The sequence below is a fragment of the Pseudophryne corroboree genome, chromosome 6, assembly GCF_028390025.1.
Source record: "Pseudophryne corroboree isolate aPseCor3 chromosome 6, aPseCor3.hap2, whole genome shotgun sequence".
Lineage (NCBI taxonomy): Eukaryota > Metazoa > Chordata > Amphibia > Anura > Myobatrachidae > Pseudophryne > Pseudophryne corroboree.
Window position 1 is genome coordinate 322,216,448 of NC_086449.1, and position 12,627 is coordinate 322,229,074.

A 12,627-nucleotide genomic window follows, 5' to 3' on the forward strand; every position below is an offset into this window, starting at 1 on the left:
CAGCCTCAGGATATCGAGTGGCATAGTCCATAATTACCAGGATATACTGATGGCCCCGAGCAGACTTTAACAAGGGCCCCACGAGATCCATGGCTATTCTGTCAAACGGGACCTCTATAATAGGCATGGGAACTAGTGGGCTCCTGAAATGGGGTCTAGGGGCATGATACTGGCATTCAGGACAGGAAGAACAATATTCAGACACTTCTTTATAAACCCCTGGCCAAAAGAACCTTTGTAAAACTCTTTCAGTGTTTTTTTCTGCCCCTAAATGTCCTGCGGTAACGTGACTATGAGCTAAATCTAGTACCGTTCTCCGATAAGGCTGGGGAACTACCAGCTGTTCCACCACATCCTCACCCCTTTTGACAATGTGGTACAAGAGCTCATTACAGATGGCCATGTGGGGATACGTAACCCTATCACCTGGTACCACAGGTTCCCCATTAACAATCTTAACATTCTCTCTAGCCTTTATTAAGGTAGGATCCTTTAACTGTTCAGACGCAAACAGATCCTTCTTTACCTCCAGGTCAGGCACGCTTTCAGTTCTAACTACTATGTCTCTGTTCCCGGCAAGAGGGTCCTCACTGGACTCCCCATCTGTCACTTCCCCAGCCAAACTAGCAAAAGGCAAAGGGCCAGAAAGTTCCGAAGACCCACGTACATCCAAAAAATCACCGGTATTATCAACTGGCTTTTTACTTCTCACATCTGTTGATAACCGTGATTCCCACAGTTTCCAAAAATGAGGAAAATCCCTCCCTATTATGGCCTCATGCACCAGGGTAGGGACCAGTCCCACTTTAACCATTGCTGACCCACAACAAGTTTCTATATTCACCTCAGCAGTGGCATAATATTGGGTATCCCCATGTATGCAAGTTACCCCAATAGGTATTTGCTGGACCTTCAAGGGGTTCACTAACCCAGCTTTCACGAGGGTAACTAAACTTCCTGAATCTAGCAAGGCCTCTACCCGGTTACCTTCTAAGAACACATCACACATTTGTTTTTCCAGCTCAGGTGAAGGTACCACAGTACAGGCTAACCTAGCAAAGAAAGACATTCTGCGACATTCAAAGGCAGCATCACATTGCATGGGTTCTTGCGTGACTGGGCAATTGGCAATAACATGACCTGGCATACCACACCTAAAACATTTAACCACACGATTATCAACCCATTTGGGCAGCATAGACCGTTCTAGCCCCATTGGCCTGTTTCCAGGGCCAGTGTTTACAGTCTCTCCAGCCTTGCGTTCTCTTAACCGCCCAGCAACGTTTTCCCACGGAACAGTCTTACCAGTCTTTACTGAAGGGCGCTGTCGAGGATCTATGGGTTGCTGGGTGGTCATCAGTAGTTCCTCTGCTGCCAAATACCTCTCTACCATGTCCACTAATTGGTCAGCAGTACCCGGGTTTCCATGGCTCACCCACTTGCGCAGGACCATGGGCAAAGATCTCAAGTAGCGGTCCATGACGACTCTTTCCACCATCTGGGGACCAGTTAATGTCTCTGGCTGCAGCCATTTTTTTGTTAGCTGAATAAGGTCGTGCATCTGGGAGCGCGGAGGCTTCTCCATGGCGTACAGCCAACGGTGCACCCGTTGCGCTCGTACTGACAGCGTGACTCCCAGGCGGGTCAGGATCTCAGTCTTTAGTTTATCATAGTCCCGAGCCTCAGCAGGGCTTACATCAAAGTAAGCTTTTTGGGGCTCACCTGACAGGAAAGGTGCCAGCAGACTGGCCCACTGTGCTTTCGGCCAGTTCTCACGCTCGGCAGTCCTTTCAAACGTGGTCAGATAGGCCTCCACATCATCAGCCTCTGTCATTTTCTGCAGGAAGTGACTGGCTCGTATAGAACTAGAGCTGGTTGGAGCACTGACGGCCACATCTCCAACCCGAGCTGCAAGTCTCTGCACCACTTCTGCTAAGGCCTCTCTATCCTGACGCTGTAGTCTCCAATTTTCCTCCATTGCCACCTGCTGCTGTCGGTTGGCCTCCTGCTGAGCCGCTGTAGCTTGCAGCAAGGCTTTAAGCAGATCCTCCATGTCAACAGATTTTTCAGGCGGCTTTGCAGCTGCTTTCACCCAGGACATATATCAAACCCTCAGGGGTGAGTCTCAGTAACTTCACACTGGGCTGTATCTGCATAAACCACCGTTTTCTGCAGGCCTCACAAAGCTGCTGCTTTCACTTATGCGCAGAACGGCCTGCTCGCATTCTCCACCAAGTTGTAACACTGTAGGGGTGCAAGGTGCCTTTTCCTGGGGAATATGGCAGCACGCAGCAGCTGAGGGACAACACAAGTCCAGTTTCTGGTACAACTGACCCCGGCCAGTTTTATTGAAACAGAAAATAAAACAAACCCCAAAATAAAAATACCTTGCCTGTCCGGCACTAACTAAACATAAGATGTTCCTAACTGTCACTAAACAAAACACAGAGTTCTTCAGTACATACTGTATAGCTTACTTGCATCAGAAAGCGTGTCTCTCACACACAGATCCTGCAGCCTTCCCAGGCAGTCTGCCCATACTAATCAGGTTAGAAGCACTATATCACTCTTACACAGCTGAAACCCTGATTAGCCCTCTGTGAGGCCAAAGACCCGAACTGGGCCCAATGTCTAGAACTCGCCTTATCTCTCTCTCAGAGCCTTTACCCAGCTTTTACAGCAAACTGAAAAGGTTCAGACAAAACAAAAAGCATTTTTCCTAGAAGTTAACATTTTCTAAAACATGTAAGACAAGAACCTGGGACAAATATACCTGCCCTCAAACACTATCCCAGTGTTCTTGTCACAATACACACTCAGGTACTATACTGAGACCTGCAATTGCTTCAGCTTGGATGTGTAGTGCTGCAGCAGCTTGGTCCGATACGATGTCAGATAATATTGATACCCTCGACAGGGATACGATTTTGCTAACCATAGAGCATATTAAAGACGTCGTCTTATATATGAGAGATGCACAGAGGGATATTTGCCGGCTGGCATCTAGAATTAATGCAATGTCCATTTCTGCCAGGAGAGTATTATGGACTCGGCAGTGGACAGGTGATGCGGATTCTAAAAGGCACATGGAGGTTTTGCCTTACAAAGGTGAGGAATTGTTTGGGGATGGTCTCTCGGACCTCGTTTCCACAGCAACAGCTGGGAAGTCGACATTTTTACCTCAGGTTCCCTCACAGCCTAAGAAAGCACCGTATTATCAGGTACAGTCCTTTCGGCCCCAGAAAGGCAAGCGGGTCAGAGGCGCTTCCTTTCTGCCCAGAGGCAAGGGAAGAGGGAAAAAGCTGCACCAGACAGCCAGTTCCCAGGATCAAAAATCTTCCCCCGCTTCCTCTAAGTCCACCTCATGACGCTTGGGCTCCACAGGCGGAGCCAGGTGCGGTGGGGCGGGTCTCCGGAACTTCAGCGACCAGTGGGTTTGCTCACAGGTGGATCCCTGGGGTCTGCAAGTAGTATCACAGGGATACAAGCTGGAGTTCGAGGCGACTTCCCCTCGCCGTTACCTCAAATCAGCCTTGCCTGCTGCTCTCAGAGAAAGGGAGATAGTACTGGCGGCAATTCACAAGCTGTATTTTCAGCAGGTGATAATCAAGGTACCCCTCTTTCAACAGGGACGGGGTTACTATTCCACAATGTTTGTGGTACCGAAACCAGACGGTTCGGTGAGACCCATTCTAAATTTGAAATCCTTGAACATTTATATAAAAAAGTTCAAGTTCAAGATGGAATCGCTCAGGGCGGTTATTGCAAGCCTGGAAGAGGGGGATTTTATGGTGTCATTGGACATCAAGGATGCTCACCTGCATGTCCCCATTTATCCACCCCACCAGGAGTACCTCAGGTTTGTGGTACAGGACTGTCATTACCAATTCCAGACGCTGCCGTTTGGTCTGTCCACGGCATCGCGGATATTTACCAAGGTAATGGCCGAAATGATGATGCTCCTCCGAAAGAAAGGAGTCATAATTATTCCGTACTTGGACGATCTCCTTATAAAGGCGAGGTCCAAAGAGCAGTTGCTAGTCAGCGTAGCACTATCTCAGGAAGTGCTGCATCAGCACGGCTGGATTCTGAATATCCCAAAGTCACTGCTGATTCCTGCGAAGTGTCTGCTGTTCTTGGGCATGATTCTGGACACAGAACAGAAGAAGGTGTTTCTCCCGGAGGAGAAGGCCCAGGAATTATCATCTCTGGTCAGGGACCTCCTGAAACCAAAGCAGGTGTCGGTGCATCACTGCACGCGAGTCCTGGGAAAGATGGTAGCTTCTTACGAAGCAATTCCCTTCGGCAGATTCCATGCAAGGATCTTTCAGTGGGATCTGTTAGACAAGTGGTCCGGATCGCATCTCCAGATGCATCGGTTGATCACCCTGTCCCCGAGGGCCAGGGTGTCTCTGCTGTGGTGGCTGCAGAGTGCTCATCTGCTCGAGGGCCGCAGATTCGGCATACAGGACTGGGTCCTGGTGATCACGGATGCAAGCCTCCGAGGTTGGGGGGCAGTCAACCAGGGAAGAAACTTCCAAGGACAATGGTCGAGTCAGGAAACTTCCCTACACATAAATATTCTGGAACTAAGGGCCATTTACAACGCCCTGAGTCAAGCAGAACCCCTGCTTCAAAACCAACCAGTTCTGATTCAGTCAGACAACATCACGGCAGTCGCCCATGTAAATCGACAGGGCGGCACAAGAAGCAGGATGGCAATGGCAGAAGCCACAAGGATTCTTCGATGGGCGGAGAATCACGTGCTAGCACTGTCAGCAGTGTTGCGCCAGGTCAAGGGACCTTCAGGCGATAGCTGTGGACGCTCTAGTGACACCGTGGGTGTACCGGTCGGTGTATGTGTTCCATCCTCTTCCTCTCATACCCAAGGTACTGAGGATAATAAGAAAAAGGGGAGTAAGAACTATACTCATTGTTCCGGATTGGCCAAGAAGGACTTGGTACCCAGAACTTCAAGAGATGATCACAGAGGACCCATGGCCTCTGCCTCTCAGACAGGACCTGTTGCTGCAGGGGCCCTGTCTGTTCCAAGAATTACCGCGGCTGCGTTTGACGGCTTGGCGGTTGAACGCCTGATCCTAAAGGAAAAGGGCATTCCGGATGAAGCCATTCCTACGCTGATAAAAGCTAGGAAGGATGTGACAGCAAAACATTATCACCGCATATGGCGAAAATATGTTGCTTGGTGTGAGGCCAAGAAGGCCCCAACGGAGGAATTTCAGCTGGGTTGATTTCTGCACTTCCTACAGTCAGGTGTGACTATGGGCCTTAAATTGGGTTCCATAAAAGTCCAGATTTCGGCCCTGTCTATTTTCTTTCAAAAAGAACTGGCTTCACTGCCTGAAGTTCAAACGTTTGTTAAGGGAGTGCTCCATATTCAGCCCCCTTTTGTGCCTCCAGTGGCACCTTGGGATCTCAACGTTGTGTTGGATTTCCTAAAATCACATTGGTTTGAGCCACTTAAAACCGTGGAGCTAAAATATCTCACGTGGAAAGTGATCATGCTATTGGCCTTGGCTTCGGCCAGGCGTGTGTCAGAATTGGCATCTTTGTCGTGAAAAAGCCCATATCTGATATTCCATATGGACAGGGCAAAATTGAGGACTCGTCCCCAGTTCTCCCAAAGGTGGTATCAGCTTTTCATTTGAACCAACCTATTGTGGTGCATGCGGCTACTCGGGACTTGGAGGATTCCAAGTTGCTGGACGTAGTCTGGGCCATAAAAATCTGTTTCCAGGACAGCTGGAGTCAGAAAAACTGACTCGCTATTTATCCTGCATGCACCCAACAAGCTGGGTGCTCCTGCTTCAAAGCAGACTATTGCTCGCTGGATCTGTAGCACGATTCAACTTGCACATTCTGCGGCTGGACTGCCGCATCCTAAATCAGTAAAAGCCCATTCCACAAGGAAAGTGGGCTCATCTTGGGCGGCTGCCCGAGGGGTCTCGGCTTTACAACTTTGCCGAGCTGCTACTTGGTCGGGTTCAAACACATTTGCAAAATTCTACAAGTTTGATACCCTGGCTGAGGAGGACCTTGAGTTTGCTCATTCGGTGCTGCAGAGTCATCTGCACTCTACCGCCTGTTTGGGAGCTTTGGTATAATCCCCATGGTCCTTACGGAGTTCCCAGCATCCACTAGGACGTCAGAGAAAATAAGAATTTACTCACCGGTAATTCTATTTCTCGTAGTCCGTAGTGGATGCTGGGAGCCCGTCCCAAGTGCGGACTCTCTGCAATACGTGTATATAGTTATTGCTTAACTAAAGGGTTTTGTTATGAGCCATCTGTTAATGAGGCTCATTTGTGGTTCATACTGTTAACTGGGTATAGTTATCACAAGTTGTACGGTGTGATTGGTGTGGCTGGTATGAGTCTTACCCTGGATTCCAAATCCTTTCCTAGTAATGTCAGCTCTTCCGGGCACAGTTTCCCTAACTGAGGTCTGGAGGAGGGGCATAGAGGGAGGAGCCAGTGCACACCAGATATAGTACCTAATCTTTCTTTTAAGAGTGCCCAGTCTCCTGCGGAGCCCGTCTATACCCCATGGTCCTTACGGAGTACCCAGCATCCACTACGGACTACGAGAAATAGAATTACCGGTGAGTAAATTCTTATTTATCCTCAACAATTCAATTAATTAGTTAATCTATGGTTAGCTCTTATTAACCGTGGCCACTAGCTTTCTCATGCACCCCTGTGTGGACTTTATTATCCTGAACCTGTCTCAGCTGTTCCTTAGCAATCATCTTTGAGCCAGTGCAAAAGGTGACTAGTGTACCTTTAAAAGCCATAAAGGTGTGGCAGGTACACATTAAATCTAGCAGGCAGATGATGTGTGTAACAGCAGTGAAGTAGTCAGGTTTTAAGACTCTGTGATAGTGTAGGACCTGCATGAAGGTGGGGTACCTTGAAAATCGGTATGCAGGCTTCCGTGCATTGGCCAATCCACCAACTAAACCGCCATCATTTATTTATTGAACTGTTGAGGATAAGTGAGTTTACTTTTGGTGAGTGCTGGGTTCTTTGTATATGTGTGTGTGTGTATATATATATATATATATATATATTTAATATTTTTTTTTTTTTTTTAGTAGTGAGCATTTGAATTTACTGTATCTTTTTTCAAGTAAATAGCTGTGACATCAAGCTTAATTTGTTTTCTTTAAGATGGTGGACATGTTGGTTCAAAGTGCAGCTGAGTATCCCTAAGGAATGGTCAGGACAGGAAGTCCACCTGATATGGGAAAGTGATGGTGAGGGATTGGTGTGGAAGGATGGTGTGCCTGTGCAGGTGAGAGACTGCTCTAAACAGGTTTCAATTGATTTCATAATCATTACTCTGAACTTTTCACACCTATAACATCCATCTACAACTTAAGGATTGATTACCTAAAAGACAAAATAAAAAAAATTACAGTTTCCTTTTTGTTGATTACTATTACATGATTCATTTTCCAAGATATATGTTGACATTATAATTACTATGAATGCATACCTCCCAACATGACCCCTCTCCAGGAGGGGCAGATTTCTCTGCTTCTGGACTTTTCTCTTAATGTGTGATTGCCATCACCTGTTTTGAACAGGTTACTGGATAAGAAAGGTGTTTCACCACAGGTGCCGGCAATCATACATTAAGAGGGAAGTCCAGGAGCAGAAGCATTCTGTCCCTCCTGGAGAGGGTCATGTTGGGAGGTATGTGAATGAAAACATTGGAGACCACATTTAGAGTGTGCTGCGATTTTGTGACCAGTATGTACCCCTAACCCTCCAGCTGCAAAATTGTGGTTTCCCGTGTGTATTGTGGCTTTGTGCTGTGGATGGGGTTGGTTGGGAAAGTGTCCACCAGCCCAGGCTATATCCTGGTTGTTTATTATGGAGGAGGGAGTATTGTAGTTTTCTCTATCGTCCTAGTGGATGCTGGGGTTCCTGAAAGGACCATGGGGAATAGCGGCTCCGCAGGAGACAGGGCACAAAAAGTAAAGCTTTCCGATCAGGTGGTGTGCACTGGCTCCTCCCCCTATGACCCTCCTCCAAGCCTCAGTTAGATTTTTGTGCCCGGCCGAGAAGGGTGCAATCTAGGTGGCTCTCCTAAAGAGCTGCTTAGAGAAAGTTTAGCTTAGGTTTTTTATTTTACAGTGAGTCCTGCTGGCAACAGGATCACTGCAACGAGGGACTTAGGGGAGAAGAAGTGAACTCACCTGCGTGTAGGATGGATTGGCTTCTTGGCTACTGGACATCAGCTCCAGAGGGACGATCACAGGTACAGCCTGGATGGTCACCGGAGCCTCGCCGCCGGCCCCCTTGCAGATGCTGAAACATGAAGAGGTCCAGAATCGGCGGCAGAAGACTCCTCAGTCTTCTAAAGGTAGCGCACAGCACTGCAGCTGTGCGCCATTTTCCTCTCAGCACACTTCACACGGCAGTCACTGAGGGTGCAGGGCGCTGGGAGGGGAGCGCCCTGGGAGGCAAATGAAAACCTATTTGGCTAAAAAATACCTCACATATAGCCTCCGGGGGCTATATGGAGATATTTAACCCCTGCCAGAATACACTAAAGAGCGGGAGACGAGCCCGCCGAAAAAGGGGCGGGGCCTATCTCCTCAGCACACAGCGCCATTTTCCTTACACAGCTCCGCTGGTCAGGACGGCTCCCAGGTCTCTCCCCTGCACTGCACTACAGAAACAGGGTAAAACAAGAGAGGGGGGGCAAAATAGTGGCAAAAATTATATTATAGAAGCAGCTATACAGGGAGCACTTATTATAAGGCTATCCCTGTCATATATAGCGCTTTTGGTGTGTGCTGGCAAACTCTCCCTCTGTCTCCCCAAAGGGCTAGTGGGGTCCTGTCTTCGTTAAGAGCATTCCCTGTGTGTCTGCTGTGTGTCGGTACGTGTGTGTCGACATGTATGAGGACGATATTGGTGTGGAGGCGGAGCAATTGCCAAATATGGGGATGTCACCTCCTAGGGGGTCGACACCAGAATGGATGCCTTTATTTATGGAATTACGGGATAGTGTCAACACGCTAAAGCAGTCGTTTGACGACATGAGACGGCCGGACAATCAGTTAGTGCCTGTCCAGGCGCCTCAAACACCGTCAGGGGCTGTAAAACGCCCTTTGCCTCAGTCGGTCGACACAGACCCAGACACAGGCACTGATTCCAGTGGCGACGGTGACGAATCAACCGTATTTTCCAGTAGGGCCACACGTTATATGATTTTGGCAATGAAGGAGGCGTTACATTTAGCTGATACTACAGGTACCACTAAACAGGGTATTATGTGGGGTGTGAAAAAACTACCTATAGTTTTTCCTGAATCAGAAGAACTAAATGATGTATGTGATGAAGCATGGGTTGCCCCCGATAAAAAGATGCTAATTTCAAAGAAGTTATTGGCTTTATACCCTTTCCCGCCAGAGGTTAGGGCGCGCTGGGAAACACCTCCTAGGGTGGACAAGGCGCTCACACGCTTATCTAAACAAGTGGCGTTACCCTCTCCTGAGACGGCCGCACTTAAAGATCCAGCAGATAGGAGGATGGAAAATATCCATAAAAGTATATACACACATACAGGTGTTATACTACGACCAGCTATAGCGACAGCCTGGATGTGCAGTGCTGGAGTAGCTTGGTCAGAGTCCCTGATTGAAAATATTGATACCCTGGATAGGGACAATGTTTTACTGTCTTTAGAGCAAATAAAGGATGCATTTCTTTATATGCGTGATGCACAGATGGATATCTGCACACTGGCATCACGGGTAAGTGCTATGTCCATTTCGGCCAGAAGAAGTTTATGGACGCGACAGTGGTCAGGCGATGCGGACTCAAAACGGCATATGGAAGTTTTGCCGTATAAAGGGGAGGAGTTATTTGGAGTCGGTCTATCAGATTTGGTGGCCACGGCTACAGCCGGGAAATCCACCTTTTTACCTCAAGCTACTCCCCAACAGAAAAAGACACCGACTTTTCAACCGCAGCCCTTTCGTTCCTTTAAAAACAAGAGAGCAAAGGGATATTCATATCTGCCACGAGGCAGAGGAAAGGAACAGAAGCCCTCCCCCGCTTCTACAAAAGCCTCAGCATGACGCTGGGGCTTCTCAAGCGGACTCGGGGGCGGTGGGCGGTCGTCTCAAGAATTTCAGCGCGCAGTGGGCTCACTCGCAGGTAGATCCCTGGATCCTGCAGATAATATCTCAGGGGTACAGGTTGGAACTAGAGACAGATCCGCCTCGCCGTTTCCTGAAGTCTGCTTTACCAACGTCCCCCTCCGAAAGGGAGACGGTTTTGGAAGCCATTCACAAGCTGTACTCTCAGCAGGTGATAGTCAAGGTACCTCTTCTACAACAGGGAAAGGGGTATTATTCCACTCTATTTGTGGTACCGAAGCCGGACGGCTCGGTAAGACCTATTCTAAATCTGAAGTCCTTGAACCTGTACATAAAGAAGTTCAAGTTCAAAATGGAGTCACTCAGAGCAGTGATAGCGAACCTGGAAGAAGGGGACTTTATGGTGTCCTTGGACATCAAGGATGCGTACCTCCACGTTCCAATTTACCCCTCACACCAGGGGTACCTCAGGTTCGTTGTACAAAACTGTCACTATCAGTTTCAGACGCTGCCGTTCGGATTGTCCACGGCACCTCGGGTCTTTACAAAGGTAATGGCCGAGATGATGATTCTTCTTCGAAGAAAAGGCGTATTAATTATCCCATACTTGGACGATCTCCTAATAAGGGCAAGATCCAGAGAACAGCTAGAGATGGGATTAGCACTGTCTCAAGAAGTGCTAAAACAGCACGGCTGGATTCTGAATATTCCAAAATCCCAGTTAATGCCGACAACTCGTCTGCTGTTCCTAGGGATGATTCTGGACACGGTTCAGAAAAAGGTTTTTCTCCCGGAGGAAAAAGCCAAGGAGTTATCCGAGCTTGTCAGGAACCTCCTAAAACCAGGAAAGGTGTCTGTACATCAATGCACAAGAGTCCTGGGAAAAATGGTGGCTTCTTACGAAGCAATTCCATTCGGCAGATTCCATGCACGAATTTTTCAGAGGGATCTGTTGGACAAATGGTCAGGGTCGCATCTTCAGATGCACCAGCGGATAACCCTGTCTCCAAGGACAAGGGTATCTCTTCTGTGGTGGTTGCAGAGTGCTCATCTATTGGAGGGCCGCAGATTCGGCATACAGGATTGGATCCTGGTGACCACGGACGCCAGCCTGAGAGGCTGGGGAGCAGTCACACAAGGAAGAAACTTCCAGGGAGTGTGGACGAGCCTGGAAACGTCTCTTCACATAAACATTCTGGAACTAAGAGCAATCTACAATGCTCTAAGCCAGGCAGAACCTCTGCTTCAAGGAAAACCGGTGTTGATCCAGTCGGACAACATCACGGCAGTCGCCCATGTAAACAGACAGGGCGGCACAAGAAGCAGGAGTGCAATGGCAGAAGCTGCAAGGATTCTTCGCTGGGCAGAGAATCATGTGATAGCACTGTCAGCAGTGTTCATCCCGGGAGTGGACAACTGGGAAGCAGACTTCCTCAGCAGACACGACCTTCACCCGGGAGAGTGGGGACTTCATCCAGAAGTCTTCCACATGCTGGTAACCCGTTGGGAAAGACCAATGGTGGACATGATGGCGTCTCGCCTCAACAAAAAACTGGACAGGTATTGCGCCAGGTCAAGAGATCCGCAGGCAATAGCTGTGGACGCGCTGGTAACGCCTTGGGTGTACCAGTCGGTGTATGTGTTTCCTCCTCTGCCTCTCATACCAAAAGTATTGAGAATTATACGGCAAAGAGGCGTAAGAACGATACTAGTGGTTCCGGATTGGCCAAGAAGGACTTGGTACCCGGAACTTCAAGAGATGATCACGGAAGATCCGTGGCCTCTACCTCTAAGGAGGGACTTGCTTCAGCAGGGTCCCTGTCTGTTTCAAGACTTACCGCGGCTGCGTTTGACGGCATGGCGGTTGAACGCCGGATCCTAAAGGAAAAAGGCATGCCGGAAGAAGTCATTCCTACTTTGATTAAAGCAAGGAAGGAAGTAACCGTGCAACACTATCACCGCATTTGGCGAAGATATGTTGCGTGGTGCGAGGATCGGAGTGCTCCGACGGAGGAATTTCAACTGGGTCGATTCCTACATTTCCTGCAATCAGGATTGTCTATGGGTCTCAAATTGGGATCTATTAAGGTTCAAATTTCGTCCCTGTCGATTTTCTTTCAAAAAGAATTGGCTTCAGTTCCTGAAGTCCAGACTTTTGTTAAGGGAGTGCTGCATATACAGCCTCCTGTGGTGCCTCCAGTGGCACCGTGGGATCTCAATGTGGTTTTGGAATTTCTAAAATCTCATTGGTTTGAACCACTAAAAAAGGTGGATTTAAAATATCTCACATGGAAAGTGACCATGTTACTAGCCCTGGCTTCGGCCAGGAGAGTGTCAGAACTGGCAGCTTTATCTTACAAAAGCCCATATCTGATTTTCCATTCGGACAGGGCAGAACTGCGGACTCGTCCGCATTTTCTCCCTAAGGTGGTGTCAGCATTTCATCTGAACCAGCCTATTGTAGTGCCTGCGGCTACAAGTGACTTGGA

General features: G+C 48.5%; 1 protein-coding gene across 1 annotated transcript in view; it reads left to right on the forward strand.

The window, feature by feature from the left end:
* Positions 1 to 12,627, forward strand: part of MAN2C1 (mannosidase alpha class 2C member 1) — a 136,469-nt gene that overhangs the window by 6,663 nt on the left and 117,179 nt on the right. Inside the window, exon 3 of the mRNA XM_063926304.1 lies at positions 7,191 to 7,314. Coding sequence (XP_063782374.1) covers positions 7,191 to 7,314 — 124 coding nt within the window. The remainder of the gene's footprint in view (positions 1 to 7,190; positions 7,315 to 12,627) is intronic.